Source organism: Hakea prostrata, unplaced genomic scaffold, assembly GCF_041222555.1.
Source record: "Hakea prostrata isolate BN-2017 unplaced genomic scaffold, UWA_Hpros_2 contig_64, whole genome shotgun sequence".
Taxonomy (NCBI): Eukaryota; Viridiplantae; Streptophyta; class Magnoliopsida; order Proteales; family Proteaceae; genus Hakea; species Hakea prostrata.
In genome coordinates this window covers 113,793-130,546 of record NW_028291183.1, presented here as the reverse complement: position 1 = coordinate 130,546, position 16,754 = coordinate 113,793, and the positions used below count along the sequence as shown (strand labels likewise).

The window sequence follows — 16,754 nt, the reverse complement described above, 5'->3', positions numbered from 1 at the left end:
AACGAACCAAAGACCTCTGCAAGTCATCTCTCTTGCATCCTTGGTGTTTTCTTGACGGATCTTCGTCGAAACTCTTCTTTTTGCATCAAAAGGTATGTCTACTCTCTCTTCTTCTCCTCCATCTTTGTTTTTCTTTCCTTTTTGAGTTGAGACAGTAGAAGAGATGCTGCATTCTCTGTTGCAAACATCTCTGAACATGTTCTCATGATCATCCTAAGGATTTGAGGCTAGAACAATGATCTTAACCATGATCATTGCAAGCTTTTGAAGGAATCATGATCAAACCATGATCTAATCTTTGTTAAACATCTGATTTGAATTCTGATCTCTTTGGATCTTCTATGATTGATCATGTTAGTAGTTAATTACTGTGTTTTCCTTCCATGATCCATAATCTATAGATCTCTAGAGTTCTCTTCAACCTTACTATGTGTTCTTCATGATGCATGGTAGTTACATATATGGTAGGTTTTATTTCCTTATTTAGATTTATGCTTCTAAGCCTTGTTCCTTGAAGATCTAAGTATGTTTTCATGATACCTTTACCTGAAGCAATGATCCATCCTCCTATTGTTCATGTCTTTGTTTTCTATTTCAAATTCATCAAGATCCATGGTTGATTTAATTATGGTAACTTTTTGTTTCCTAATTTGGATCTTGATATCTTGATTTGATTGGTGTTTTGAGGTCCCCTATATGTTAGAATACTACTGATGTAGTCTACCCCTTGATTAGTACCCTTTTGAACCACCAAATTCGGATTTCATATCTTAAAACTCTGATTTTATAGGCTACTGTCTGCATTGGTCGATTGGACCAGTCGACCAATCCACTCGACCAATGAGTACAGCAACTCCAGAATTGGTCTATGTTGGATGTTTTGGTATCTTTTCTGTTAGGGATCTTTCCTAATATGTTGTATATACTTGTTTAGGACCTTCTTCTCAAGTTTGCCGAGATCTTACTTGACTTCTTAGGATTCCTTTGCGAGTTATAAAAGGTAAGGATGGTTATTTCCTTAATTACATAGATAGCATGAATCTAGTTTCTATATTTGAATATCATAGATATGATTCCTAAATTAGATTCTTACAATGATATACTACTGTTGCATAACTTTGATTACAGTAGCATTACTTATTCATATTAAATTGATTCATGTATGATTTACTTACCAATGTTATAAAAGTGATTGTAATTATTGATTTCTTTCCATATATGAAGTTACCATATATGTGATGATATGAATTGATGCATGTGTATGCTTAAGTATGGTTTGGAAAGGAGAGGTGTCCTTTTGACACTTCTGTTCTTGGACTACTACGGGAATATTATGGGATGTTTCCGGAGATGCCCTCTGGACACCTTCCTAAACTGTTGGATGACATATCTAGGATTGTCTAGTAGTGTTTGGCTAGGATGTCCTGTTATGTCAGACCCTAATCGGAGGGGGTATTGAGACCGAACGACCCGTGGTAGCAATGGGGATTCATGGGCGCTCAAGACCGGTAACCAACCCGTGAGAGGACAGGAATCACATTGTGGGGGCCATTTATTGGTAGGGTTGCATATGGTTAGACTTGGGCTCACGGGCGCTTAAGACCGGTAACCAACCCGTGAGAGGACGTGAGAGCTTCCCGTTTACCATATGTGGATGATCAATAGGGTTGATGAGTCCGTAGTCAGGGACTATGAGGACTCTAGTGTGAAGGATACCGGAAAGGATCGTCGGGGACGAGGAATGGAAGTATCTGGATCCGACTTGATGTAACTAAGTAGAAGACTTGCATTTGGCTAGGTTTTACCCCGACATGCGCCAGCACTTATACCAAATGGTTGTGAGAGAGTGTGTTGACTTAACCCCCGCCATGGTTTGTCCCGAGGGATGAAGGACCCATTACCAATCGGCTGCTCAAGACCGGTGAAATGATCCGTGAGAGAATCCAAGATATCTTTAATGGTTGAGGATGTGAGTGGACCTTCCTAAAGAAGTACGGTGCTATGACTTAAAGCATGTCCGCCAATAGAGACCAGCATACATAGAGTTAGATTCATTCATTCATTGCTTGTCTCATATCATATTGCATTTATGTTTGTTCGGAATCCCGCCATTTATGTTATTATGGATTTTTAATCGCCTTTACCGAGTTTCTTTGAAACTCATTCCTTTATTGTACAATGTTGTTAGACTATCCTGCAGTACCGAGTACTATGACGGTCCCTATGAAGAAGCGCAAGGCGAAGAGGCATATCTCCGGGAAGGTGATTGCGGTTACCACAATTACTCGAAGATCCCGCGAGTGGTTATGCTCCGTACGATGCTTAGTCCGACCATTGAGTTGAAGCGTCCTTGTGCCATTTATGAGATTTACACTTACAAGGATGTTGTCTATAAAGTGGAGAACAATTTAGTTACCCAATGTACTAGCTACTGGGATTAGATTTTATTTAGTTTATTCTCTTTAGAGCTACTTTTCCGCTGGTTGTAAAGTGGGATTTTTGCCTCACTTTACTTATCTGTTTGATACTCTGATTATATCTACTATTCTGATTCATTTATGATTCATTCTTTCTTTATTGGATCTATGATTTATCTTCCGCACTTTTATTATGATTGTTCATGATTATGTTATTGTTTATGTGGGAGGTTGATCACTCGATACCTGATCTTCGGGCTGTGGATCACACTCTCGGGTATGCCAGATAGGGTACCGGCTGGGAGGGCGTGACAGAATCGAAGCGCCCGGCGGAAACTATGACTTCAATTCTAAATCCCATTCCCTTTGCAATGTGGGGAATTGATATCATGGGCAAATTCACCAAGGCATCAGGCAGACGGGAATATCTGATAGTAGCAATTGATTACTTCACAAAATGGGTAGAAGCCAGTGCACTGGCGACAATTACTGAGAAAAAAGTGGAGAAATTTGTGCTTGAATCAATCATATATCGCTTTGGGATTCCAAAGATTATTGTCACTGACCATGGTACTCAGTTCGACTGTCCACAATTTGAGCAATTCTGTGGAACATATATGATCGAGCATCGTATGTCCTCAGTGGCATACCCCCAAAGCGATGGCATGGCCGTAGAGGTTACTAACCGAACGCTACTGGAAGGAATAAAAAGAAGACTCGAAGCTGACAAAGCTTCTTGGGTCGAAGAACTACATAATGTACTATGGGCTTATAGAACTACGGTTCGAACACCCACAGGAGAAACTCCATTCAGGTTGGCATATGGATCCGAAGCATTGGCACCAGTGGAGATAATGGCGGGGACATTACGGGATCGTGAGTTCGAGGAAAAAGCAAATGAACAAGGATTGCTTGATAGTCTTGATTTGTTGGACGAAGTTCGGGCAAAGGCAATAGCACGAACTCAACATTATCAAAGAAGGATAGCGTCTCATTATAATACTCGAGTGAAGAATCGTCGGTACTTAGCTGGAGATTTGGTGTTGAGAAACACCCTAGCTTCCGACCCGCGTCACCAAAGAAAGTTGGACCCTTCCTGGGAAGGACCTTATATGGTTGTGAAACCGGTCGGTTCAGGAGCTTACCGGCTGAAGAACATCAATTCCCAGAAAGAGTTGGATCGTTCGTGGAATGCTAGGCATCTCAAAAAGTTTTATCCTTGAGGATGATTTCAATTTTGTTCGCGATGTAATCATTTTCAACTCAATCAATGCAATTTTTGGCTTTCAACAAACTATCTTTTGATTGGGGGGCATCATACACCACATTCAAGAACAAGATCCAACTATAAGGCATCGGATGAAAATTCATATGGGTCCTTCAACACTTATGGAAATTTTTCGAACTTTCTTAAGTCGGGGCATCGGATGAAAATCCGAGTGAGTTCCTTTTGCAAGGCGTCGGTTTGAAACCCGAGTGAGTTCCTTCGAGACTTATTGAATTTTTGAATTATCCTTAAGTAAAGGCATCGGTTTAAAACCCGAGTGAGTTCCTTCTCAGACTTATTGTATTTCTCCGGAAATCCTTAAGTAAAGGCATCGGTTTAAAACCCGAGTGAGTTCCTTCTCAGACTTATTGTATTTCTCCGGAAATCCTTAAGTAAAGGCATCGGTTTAAAACCCGAGTGAGTTCCTTCTTAGACTTATTGTATTTCTCCGGAAATCCTTAAGTAAAGGCATTGTTTCAGACAACTAAGACCTAATACAACGGCGATTCAAGTGGCTAGCAAAGTTCAAGATAAAGTAATTTCTTATTTCTTCAAAAGATCCAAAGAGGCCAGTATCAAAACAATTACAAGAGCTGGATACAATCTTCGATCAAAGAAGAAAATCATTATAGGTGACTGTTAACAAGTTATACAAGATCGATGCGACTTTGCTAGAACAAACATATGAGTCAACCATTGGTGGGGATTCAAGGAAAAGAAGAGAAGAAATGAGGATTACAAAAATATTTTGGTATGCATAAAATCCTCCGCAATTTCATACTCTTTGTCCAGCTTGTCCAGGAGAAGAATGGTCCTCGACCAAACTCGCATTCAGTACAAGCTCGTCATAATTGACTTCTTCCAGGGGAGAATAAACAGGAGAATCTTCCGAGATATTGCATAATATCTGGATCGGAAGGTGGAGGATCAATCTTATCCTTGGTCCAATCGGGAGGAGGAATACCCGTGTCGGTAAATACTTCAGGATGGCAAACAGACCTGTAGGGAGTCGTATCAAAATGAGGATCCTTCCTTAATATTGATTCCCATACTTCGTTCTCACCATCCCGGTACGCCTGCAAGTTATAAGCATTCAGCATATCAACAAAGGGCTTACTGTGTAAATATTTGAAGACGCAGCTCTGCGAACATCGGTTGGAAGGGATTCGGGCAAAGGAACGACAGCTTGCCTTTCAGGTAATGTTTCAGATCCTTTGGCTCCTGACTTTCCAACTGTTCGCTCCAGTCGCCGGATCTTCTCCCTAGCATCATCCAAGTCCGACCGAAGACGACCAATCATAGAAATTTTTTTTCTCCTGCCACCTCCCAAGCTAGATTCCGAAGGCGAGCAATCTAAACATCTTTAGCTTCAAAGATTTCCCGAAGCCTAGAAACTTCATTGCTCAACCTATTGAGTCTAGTAACTGCTTCCACTTGGTTGTGGAAGTTACCAGCAAGACTTCTGCAAACAACTTCCGAGTTATCGAGGAGCAGAAAAGTAATTTTTCAGAATCAGAGGATAATGAAGAAAGACTTACATCACCAGTGACTTCGTAAAGACTTCATCTGGAAGTTTGGAAAGAACTGCGCTCTCAGAAGTCATTCGAGCAGCAGTACACCATTCCAACGCTCTGTCAAACTCGTTTGACACTAATTCAGGCGAAGGATGAGAAGGATGAGCTACACCAAGAGAAGGATGGGCTGCATCACTTATCACCCGACGGCGCTTCCTAGTGGCAAAATCCTCCAACTCGGAAGGAGAGGAGGAGGATGCCAAACAAGCACTAGAGTTAGAAATAGGAGCAGCACCTGCTGAGACCACACCTTCATCAGACGCCAACATAGTTGCCTCAGATGCCCGAAGAGTCTCCTTCGGGGGTGCACCAACAGGCTCACCAACAGGCTCACCAGCAGCACCATCGGCAACGGAGTGATCAAGATCTTCCTAGGAAAGACGAGCGATCACTTTGGGCAAAGGAGGCGCAGGGACGGCATCAATAGAAACTGCGGGAATCTGACTTGAAGATTCACCGCCAGCAGTCGCCTTACGCTTGGAGGATTCACTAGCTGAAACCACCGCACCGGCCCCAACCACCACCGACGGAACGATTTTCTTGCAAGATTTTGCTCTGATAAAGTTCGGGTTGATCTTGGGAGCCACTATGCAAAAAAAAAAAAAAAAAAAAAACCAGCCGTATCAGTACAAAAATAAACGACAGCAATAGCGGGGAAACCCTAGTTTTCTAAAACTTCTGACAAACCAACAAACTAAACCCCAAGTATAACTACTGTGCAGTTTACTCAGGGGGGAAGTGGGGAAGGAGATGAGTAATCAAAAAACTCACTTGTTCGAAGTTGATAGAGCTGTTGTTGGAGTACGAGGAATACGGAAGCAGGCCGAAGGACGAAAGGTCGCTTTGGCACTTTAGCAAATCTAACTTGCAGAAGTCAGGATAGATGGAGAGTACCCACGAAGGCTTTAAATAGCCTCAGGTATAAGACGACGGTTGAAGGCTAAGGACAACCGACGACCTAGATTGAAATGACGCTTCGAAATCCGCAAAAAGCAAGATCAACGGTCGAAGGGATGCCACATGGAAACATGTGGAAGCGAGCACCTGATGCAGAGATACCTCCAATCGTCGCACCGCCATTAAAATAACGGATGTATTTCCGATTCATTGGAAACAGTGAATGGTATACAAAAGCAGAAAACGTTTGAACTTCGCAGAAGGGAAACGTGCGGACTTTGCAATAAATGAAATGGTGGGGAAGATTAATGCATCTTCCCGAAACGCATCTTCATAATATTTCTACAAGATTATTATTCGGCGAGGAATGAAAAGTTAAGTGATAAGTTTTATCATTAATACTTTGATATTCAACGCAAGATTTCGGCTGGAGATGGGGAAATATAAAGGCCAACATGAAAAAAGAAATGTCTATTCATTAAATTGAGGGTAAATCTTTACAAAAAGACAACTCCCTAAGCCTTTTCTTCATTGTTGCCCGAGGGACCCTGGTCGGGAGAACTTTTCTCAGGATCATGAGAAGAGCCTTCCTCAAGAGCGGCATCGGCTGAGTCCTCTACAGCAACAACTTGAGACTCGGCTTGTGATTTCTCCTCTGGAAGTGCCGGCTCGTCATTCAGGTATGCCTCATATTGAGGGTCAGCTGGAAAAGGATCATTTTCTTCCTGGGCCCAGTCCGGGAGATCCATACCAACTTTCCCGAAGACCTCTTGGTGGCATACCTCACGAAAAGGAGCAGTGTCGAAGTCATGGATCGATCCAAGGATTCGCTCCCAAATGTCGTTCTGCCCCATGCGATAAGCTTGAATGTTGTAGAGACCTAGCAACTCGGAGAAAGGTACGCCGTTCAGGGCTTCAAACTCCTGGCGATCAGAAGGAGCAAGACTGAGGGAGCTCCATTCTGCAGCTTTCTCGGGATCCCGAGTAACCCTGTCGGTTATCTTCGGGGTCCACCGGGGGTGAAGACCTCCTCACCATCCGTCGAAGCTTTGGATTTTTTATTGGAGGGAGCATCAATTGTGTCATGCCTCCTCTTGGTTCGGGCGGAGGAAGAGACATTAGACCTCTCCACCATTGGTTTCTTCCCTTTACCCGAAGCATCGCCTACAGGGCCCGGTATTCCAGATACCCCTATAAGAGGGGTCGGGAGAGGGAAGAGAAGCCTCTTGATCTACGGTCAAGACCCTGGGCGATTGTTGTTCGGCTGTCACAACGGCCCTAGCGGCCTTCACCCGCAGGCTTTCAGGGTTCATTCCGGGGAGGCACCGCAACGAAGAAGGACAAGAGTCGAATTCAAAACATATCACTTCAGTCAAATCAAAGGATGATGGTTAGAAGCTCACAATGAGCCAAGCCCCATCTTCAAGGATGGAGTTATACTCCACTTCATATCCATGTATCTCTTGATACCACGGAATGGATTTGATCTTCCTGATGGCCGCCTCGTCTTCTTTGGATAAGGGAAGGCCCCGGTTACTCTCGGACGAAGAAGTAAACCTCCTCCAGGTGGTTGGGAAGTTAAGATCTGATGGAGGCGCTCGACAGAAAAAGTATCGTTCGCGCCATCTTTTGTGGTTAGAAGGGCAAGTTCCTTTGACAAGGATGCTGCCTCTCCAATCAAGTTCAGCCTTATTGCGTTTGGAAAGAAAAATCCATCCGGGAGGATGGGAGATAGAAAGAACATGAAAATGTACAAAAAGAGAAAGAGATAGCATAATGCCAAGCTCAAAACACAAACCCAAGAAGCCGACGATGAGACGCCAGCTATTGGGGAGGAGCATTCCGGGACAAATGTTCCAGTGATTCAAAACTGCGGAGAACAAAGGATTAAAAAAGGGAAAGCGAACCCCGCTTTCCAGTGCATCTATATACAGAGAAAATTCACCCGAAAGGGATGAATCAACCCTCTCATCAGGGTGGGGAGCCCTAACCTGATAAGAGGAAGGAAGATCAAAATCTTGGACAGCTGAAAGAAGGGTTTCCTCATTGTAAATGGAGGGAACAGAGCCAGGTCTACCATTGGACCCCGAGGTTTGAGGCTGCCTAGAAGACTCGACAATCTTGGAAGATCCAGACTCGAGAAGGATAGGAGAAGTTTCGGTTTTTCTTTCAAAACCTTTTTGAGAAACTTCAGCGAACTCCTGCCAGAGGACAGTTAGGGTTTTGTTATCACTATCCGATCGTTCGGGAGCAGGAGAAGCAAAAGCATCACCGCTATTACCATCATGGGGTACTAAAGAAGCCCTATCGTCCGCCATTACTCGTTTCAAGAAACTACAAAAAGAAAAAGACCAAGAAACTTATTGATTCAAGGAGACGGAAGCTTGAGAGCGAGGAAGGCGCGAAGGCATACAACAAAGGTTCAAATTCCAGACAGGAAGAATGAAACCTACGAAGACAACGAACCGCTTTTTAAAACTCCCGCACGAGTGTTCGGGAATCGAACGATCGAGATTGATTCAAAATCAACGATCAAGATTGAAAGACGTTTTGAAAGTTTGAACTCACGAATCCGAAATAGGCGTTCGGAAACCGTCGCTTGGATGACGTGAGCCACGACAGATCAACTGCAACGAGATATGTGGCCTTACACTCACAACGCTCAAGGAAAAGTGACCACCGCATTAAATGTGATATGACATTTAATGAAGCACGTAGAGATCATCACCTGACAACGAACCCAGTTAAAAACCAAGCCCTCGGGATCGACCGAACGCTTGGTCTGGGGGGGCTCGTGATATGGAGAGTTTATGATCAGACCGGGTTCATACCTGGTCCGACCCTCGACCCCGGTCGAGACAGAGAAAACCGAATCGCTCCCGAGCGAACCGGATCCGGAAGATGGCTTGCTGAAGAAGAAAGCTTATTCGGCTGCAAGCGTGCCCTAATCTTACTTATGGATTAGGGTAATCACCCTAATGATGGCAGACTCAAACTGACGGCTGCGGATAATCATTATCGAAGGGATAACCATCGCATAACCTAAAGGTTATATCAGGAGTCCTCTACTAGCCCAAACTAGTAGAAGTCTATCGCTCAACGGATCTAACTGATAAGATCCAACGAATACCCGAAGAAGGCTCAAGTGCATCCAACGAAGGAGATTCGAAGGTACACTCTATATAAACCTCACTACCATACAAGGTGAGGGAGGGATCAATCGATCGAAAAGAATACTATCTGAGACTCAGGTTCAGATACATACTGATAGACCTAAACTATCTGCGATCTGCTATCTAGATCACCTTTCCCAGTTCTTCATTCCTTAGCTCTGTGCTTCTAGCAGAGCCGTTTGTGATTAAGTTCATCAACTGACTTAGCCTTCGGAGGTGGACTCCCGATCCCAGCGGTCGGGCCACATCTGACACTTTCGTTTTGCAAGTCATCACGAGGAGATCTAAGGGCTGAGCAGATTTTGGACGCATCAATAACTAAGAGCCAATGATTCGAAAATGTACAAGGTCTTATGATCAGCAAACCTTACCCTAGCAATGAGGGAAAAAGAGAATGGCAGGCCTTTCAGTCCATCAATTTAGCTTGAAACAGAGCTCATGAGATCCTTTTCAACCTCATCGGCAACTCAAGGGTTGAAACGAATGACTAACCGCTGCAATCACCGACAGGAAGAGGATCCAGAACCACGACCTAAGCTTCTCAGCTCCATGTGCTGGTTCTCCACTGCAATCACCGATGAAATCTCAAAGAAGTCCTGTTATATCAGCGAGAATAAGTGGAAGGCGCCTAAAATAATCTCTGCTATATCTATTTGCCACTGTAATCACCTACTGTAGCAAATAGATGATGTAATATATGAAACTTTTGCCACGGTAATGCATTTAGTCAATCTATACCCACAGTTATTACCGTAGCATTTAGGCATGTGTCCATAAAGTTTTATATGTTAATCTGTTATTACGAGAAGTTATGTCCGTTGTATATATTAATCCATTAAAAATCGATTTAGTGAATCTATTTGCCACAAACTCATAATTTCCTTTACCGGGAAGTTAGAAATGGTCTCCGCCCTCCGGCGTGTGCCCTCTCCGCCCTCCGGCGTGAAGTTCTCCTAATCTCTTAAGGCCTTTTTCAGTTTGCTTAAGATCTGTCTGTTCTGTCCTCTGCTATTTCTTCTCTTCTCCTTAGATATTCCTTCCTCATTACCTCCTTTGAAGTTTCAAATGTCTCAACCGGAACATCCTTTGTCAATCCCAGGAACTCTGATCCCCATCAAAATTCCTGAACATGGTTCCTCATCCCCTTTTTATCCACCCTCATCCCACAATGGATCTCCAAGAACAGAATGGAACTCAGATGATTCTGATAATGAGGTTTCCTTAGATGCTGCTGATGAACTGCGGGTGAAAAAATCATGGGAAAATACTTTAGTTGGGTATGTGATGGAAGGTAAGATATTCAGAAGACAAGCTGTTATAGAAAGCTTACTTAATGCATGGAATACTTGTCACAAAGTTGAAATCACAAACTTGGAAGAGAGGAAATTTCTATTTCAGTTCCAACATCAGCTGGATAAAGAAAACGTGATGAAAGAAGGTCCCTTGACTGTGGCTGGAAACTTACTCTTACTTGAACCTTGGAATGAGAAGAAGAACTGGGAGTTTAAATATTGTGATTTCTGGATTCAGATTCACTCACTTCCGATTGAGTTCTTGGATCTTGACATCGTCATGAAGATAATACGAACACTAGGAGAAACAAGCTCTGTTATGGTGATTGAAGGTATGCAATTTGGTACAAAAGTTTCATATGTGAGAGCTAGGGTGTGTATCAATGTTTGCAAACCCCTTTGAACTTGTATCAAGGTTAACAATCCCCAAGGATCAGGTGTTGAAGCTCCAGTTAAGTATGAAAGATTACCAACTTATTGCAGTTTCTGTGGAAGAATAGGCCATGAAGAAGGAAGATGTATGAGAAAATTTGAAGAGCTGAAACTACACCGTGACAACCATGGTTGCAGTGATCAAAATATTTGCAAGGCAAGACCCAAACCCAAATGTGATACAGAAATTAGAGGGGCAGTAACAAAGGCAAGGCTTATCAAGAAAGCAAAGGTGATTTTTACTAAGCTATATTCTGTAGAAAATGAAGGTGCGTCCTCTGAAACTACTCCGGCAAGAGGAGCTCAGACCACCGGAGTCCGCTCGGAAAATCAGGGCTCTTGCTTTGAGGAGGAAATGTCAAATAGAAGAGCAGGGAAAGAGCAGATGGTCAATCTGCCTACGGCTCCGAGTAACCTTGAAATGAGGATGGCAGATGATGCAGTCGTTGCCAACACTCACCTGCAGAATTTCCTTTCTGGTGAAAGGTATGAGAACACCTTTTCTGATTTCAATTTCAATAAAACCCAAACTAGCTTTGTTCATCCATCGGGTAGTTCACCTGCAGAAAATTTTTCAGAGGCCCCAAATTTCAATTGCCATGAACAACTGCCCTCTTCCATTCAGGAGTATCTTCGGATGTGCCCTGACCATTCCCCTGCCATCGTCTCTCTTCTGAACCATATGGCTAACTTCAATCTGACTTCCAAAGATAAAGGTATCCAGGATGTTTCTAAGTCAATGTTTATCCCACATCTGCCAAATTAGAATTTTAAAAGTAGTGGCCAGCAAACACCCACCTCTACTCAGAACGATGCTTTCTTGCAAAATCATAATCCCTTGTTTAATGGGCCTCCCTCTACCCAAGCCCATTTTAATCCTATTATGCTCTCGGTGGAGTCTATGGTGAACAAAGGGCCTGTTGATGATGTAATTTCTAAGCCCAGTCAGGTTATTGGTGAATTATCTAGGCCTCCTCCTTTATTGATAGCAAATGTTCCAAAAGCCCAGCCCACTTCTAAAAAGAGAAACTCCTTGAACATTGTTGAACCATCTAGGACTCTCTCTAAAGGCAGGAGAGGTCGGCCAAGAAAGAAATCAGTTGATGTCACTCAAGCTAATATTCTCCTCAATGATGATGATGGTCATTTTTTAGGAGTTGGACCCGTGGAGACTGGGGTTTATCAGTCCCACGGGGAGTTATGAAAATCCTAAGTTGGAATTGTCAGGGGTTAGGAAGTACCAGGGCAATTCGTGCATTAAAGAATCTCTCTAAATCGGAGCTTCCAAATTTATTATTTTTGGCTGAGACCAAAAGTCATCACAAGAGAATGGTGGAGATAAAGAAAAAAATTAAATTTGATGGTTGCTTTACAGTAGATACAGTGGGCTCAGCTGGCGGGCTTGCTTTATTTTGGAAGAATGGAACCCAGGTAAGTACTATCTTTGCAAATAACCGGTTGATGGACTTTGAAATTACTGTTGAAGGAAAAAAAAATTCTATTTATCATGTGTCTATGGTGATCCTATCAGAAATCAGCGACAAAAAGTGTGGGTTCAGCTGATTAATATCAGTAGACTTAGAGTGGGTACCTGGATATGCATGGGTGATTTTAACAGTTTCCTTAGTTGGCAACAAAAATCAGGGGGCAACAAAAAAGGGAGCAAGGATATTAGCCAGTTCCAAGATATGATGATATCACAATGTGCCTTAATGGACTTAGGTTCAAATGGGCCGTGTTTTACATGGAATAATAGGCGAAGAGGTGGGGCCAATATTCGTATAAAGTTGGATCGAGTTCTAGCAAATGCAAATTGGAATTACCTCTTTGAAGACTCGGCTGTCTTCATTAAACCTGCATTTTGTTCGGACCATAATCCAATTCTTTTGGATTCGGCTGGAGGCAAAGTGAATGGATTCCGTCCATTCCGTTTTGAAGCCATGTGGTTGAGACATCCAAGGTGTAAAGAAGTGGTTAGCGAAGGTTGGAGAGTATCTAGCAGCAGAAATGAAAAGCACCCTCTTTTTCAGAAATCTGAAAATTGTAAGAGAACTCTCAAGAAGTGGAACAAGATGGACTTTGGTATCTTGCAAGAAAAAATCAAAGATCTAAAAAATCAGATTGAGATCATTCAAAGTAGGCCTAATTACAGTGAGCTGATTGATGAAGAAGAACACTTAAAGGATCTACTTGATGAAGAGTTGAAGAGGGAGGAGGTCTTATGGCATCAAAAGTCAAGAATAGAATGGATAAAACATGGTGATCAAAATTCGGCTTTTTTTCATGCTTCGACTATTCAAAGAAGAAGAAAAAACAGAATTTTAAAGTTAAAAAAATCTGATGGTAGTTGGACAGCAAATGAAAACCAATTGGAGGAGCTTTTATTGAATCATTTTAGTGGTGCTGTCACTTTGGAGGGCTTCTCCCAAGCTGCACTGGATATTGCATTGGAGAAAGTACAACCAGTGGTTAATAGTGAGCTAAATGGACTATTATGTAGCATTCCAAATGATGAAGAAATCCTTTCGGCTCTGAAAGCAATGGGTCCTCTTAAATCCCCTGGTCCTGATGGGTTCCCTCCCCTTTTTTACCAGAAATTTTGGGAGATCACGAAAGAAGAAATTTGTAGCTTTGTTAAAGATTTCTTCACTTCTGGTATTATGTCAAGGGAGCTAAATAGAACATATGTTTGCCTAATACCAAAATGTGATAATCCGGAGTCTCCAGGTCAGTTCAGACCAATTAGTCTCTGTGGGGTGGTGATCAAGCTCATATAAAAAATCTTTGCTGATAGACTAAATGATTCATTAGCAAGTATTATTTCTCCCTCCCAATCGGCTTTTATTCCTCATAGACTCATTTCAGATAATGTCTTTATGGCCCATGAGATATTTCATTATGTGAAGCATCGAAAAAAAGGGAAAAAAAATTTCTTCGGATGAAATTAGATATGCAAAAAGCATATGATCGATTGGAATGGCCTTTTATCAAAGCCTCGCTTCTCAAATTGGGGTTCTCAAATAAATGGGTAGATATGGTCATGGAGTGCACTACTTCAGTTTCTTACTCCTTGTTGATTAATGGGGTAGAGAAAGGTTCCTTTTGTCCAACTCGAGGCATTCGCCAAGGCGACTCTTTCTCCTTTTATATTTATTCTGGGTTCTCAAGTTCTAAGTTCCATTGTGAATGATGCAGAGGGCCAAGAGTTAATTAAAGGAATCAATGTGAAAAACAGAGCTCCTCGGATCTCACGTCTCCTATTTGCTGATGATTGCCTAATGTTCTCAGAAGTCAACCTTCAACAGATTTGTCAGCTCAAAGCATGTATGGAGCTTTATTGTCGAGTGAGTGGAAAGACTATTAATGAAGGTAAATCTTCATTCACTTTTAGTCCTAACACTCCTATTCGCTTTCGAAGATGGTTTTCTAGAGTTCTAAAAATTAAATATGGTGAAGGGCCTTTGAAGTATCTCGGATTACCTTCTGATTTTGGAGTCAAGAAGTCTGAAATCTTTAAGGAGTTAGGTGAGAAAGTTGGCAAAAGAACTCAAGGTTGGAAGGAAAAGTTACTTTCTCAAGCTGGGCGTGAAATTCTTATAAAGTCAGTTGCTTCTACCATGTCATCATATTCGGGCTCCCATTTCCTTCTTCCAACATCAATTCACAATGATACAAGAAGCATCATTTCCAACTTCTATTGGTGGCAAAAAGGGGAGGAACGTAAATTGCATTGGATGTCTTGGTCAAGGTTATGCAGATCAAAGGAAAAAGGGGGGCTAGGTTTTCGCGACCCTATTTTGCAAAATTGGGCTCTTCTTGCTAAAGTGGCATGGAGGTTATGGACACGGCCGGAGTCCAATTGGGCTCGATTTATTAAATCCATTTACTACCCTAACTGCATTTTCTTAGAGGCCCGAAAAGGTTATACAGCTTCGTGGGCCTGGCAGAGCATTCTCAAGGGTAGAGAAGTACTTCAGATGGGCATCATTTCCTCTATTGGTAATGGAAGGAATTCTCTTATCTGGAATGAGAACTGGATTCCCAGTCTCCCCTCTTTCCATATTTCCTCTACTAAGCCAGCATCATGTAATTTACAAATGGTTTCTGAGCTGATGGAGCCCAATTCTAATATCTGGAATAGACATCTACTACAACAATTATTTACACAGCAAGAGGTAAATGCAATCTTGAAGATTCATCTCAGTAATATTCCAGGGAACGATGCAGCAATCTGGGGAGGAGCTTCTAATGGCATTTTTCCTGTTAAAAGTGCATATCACTTACTCTGTAATTGGCGTGATTCAAGAATGAACTTGGTTCCTTCCTCCTCTCGGCTACATAAGTGGGACGAAGTAAACACAGGTGCATGGAAGCTGATCTGGCATGCTAAATGTCTCCCTAAAATCAGATCCTTTGTGTGGAGGGTTTTGAACCAGGCTTTAGTTATAGGGGAAAATCTTTTGATCAGACAAATTAAGTTGATCCAGTATGCAAAAGATGTGGAAAGGAAACAGAATCATTAGATCATCTAATATTCGATTGTGATCATTCTAGGGCCATATGGTTTGGTGTGGGACTTACCGGAATTATCGAAGCACACTCCCGAAAATCTATGATGAGGCTTCTGAATAATTGGAACAGCATCCACTTCCCGGAGAAGAAGATAAAACAAGAGAAGCTGAGTCTCTGTTTCTTCACTCGCTGGAGTATTTGGTTAGCTTGGAACGACCTCTACTTCAATAATGTCAAGTGGAGTCCGGATCAGATAGTAGATCGAGCTTGGAAAGCATTCAAGGAATTTTGGAATGGATCGCCAGAGAATACACAGCATTCACATACCTGTTCTAGGGTTTGGGAACCTCCGCAGCAAATATTCTGAAGATAAACTTTGATTTTGCTTGTTCTCCGGCCGATGACAGAATAGGATTCGGTTTTCTCCTGAGAAATTCAGATGGCATATGCATTACAGCCATCTCGATTCCTGGAGGATGTTGCAGCACTCTTGCGGGCAAAGCGATGGCTCTGAGAGAGGCTTTGATGTGGGTTCGAGATGAAGGACTATTGAATATTATATTTGAGTGTGACTCAATAAACCTGATTCATATTGTGGAAGACCCTTTTTTCCCTTGTGATCTGGATGCTCATCGTGTGGTAGAAGATATCCGTCATCTTTTCAAGATTGAACCGTCATGGTTGGTTCGTTTTATTTCTAGATGGGCTAATTGTGTAGCCGATTGTCTAGCTAGGAAGGCCCTATCCTTGACAAGTAGGATGGTCTGGTCTAATTCCGTTCCTTGGCTTCTTGAAGCTTGTACTCAGGATGTCTTGGGCTCTTGTCCCTCTTTTAATTAAATCTCCTTTTACCAAAAAAAAAAAAAAAAACTATTTGCCACGGTAATTTACTACCGTGGCAAATGGTTAAGTATTATATATATAACCAAAGTGTTTTTCACACAATTCAGTGAATATATTTGCCACGGTAATATAACCGTCGCAAATTGTATTATATCCAATGCTTATGGCAAATGGTCTAAGTATTATAACCAATTTTCGATTTAGTAAATTTATTTACCATGGTAATATACTACCGTGGCAAATGGCTTAAGCCTTATTATAATTAAACTCGATGGGTTGGATTTAGTCAATCTATTTGCCACGGTAATATGCTACCGTGGCAAATGATTTAAGTATTCTACCATTTT

General features: G+C 42.2%; 1 protein-coding gene and 1 pseudogene across 1 annotated transcript; one reads left to right on the top strand and one right to left on the bottom strand.

Annotated features, from left to right (window-relative positions):
- The window catches only part of LOC148999023 (amino acid permease 3-like), a 28,414-nt pseudogene extending 18,319 nt beyond the window's left edge, over window positions 1–10,095 (bottom strand).
- A 1,858-nt stretch (window positions 10,096–11,953) lies between these two features.
- Window positions 11,954–15,575, top strand: LOC148999022 (uncharacterized). Its single transcript, XM_089141523.1, has 3 exons — window positions 11,954–12,194; window positions 12,775–13,779; window positions 14,248–15,575. The coding sequence occupies exons 1-3, from the start codon at window positions 11,954–11,956 to the stop codon at window positions 15,573–15,575; spliced, it is 2,574 nt and encodes an 857-aa protein (XP_088997649.1).
- The last annotated feature ends 1,179 nt before the right edge of the window (window positions 15,576–16,754 follow it).

Excerpts from the sequence above, each read along its gene's own strand:
- LOC148999022 (XM_089141523.1), top strand. The coding sequence starts at position 11,954 with ATGGTGAACAAAGGGCCTGTTGATGATGTAATTTCTAAGCCCAGTCAG. Across the intron at positions 12,195-12,774 it reads TCTCCTCAATGATGATGATG|GTTCAAATGGGCCGTGTTTT; the intron begins GTCATTTTTTAG and ends TAATGGACTTAG. Across the intron at positions 13,780-14,247 it reads TGATAATCCGGAGTCTCCAG|AGGGCCAAGAGTTAATTAAA; the intron begins GTCAGTTCAGAC and ends TGAATGATGCAG.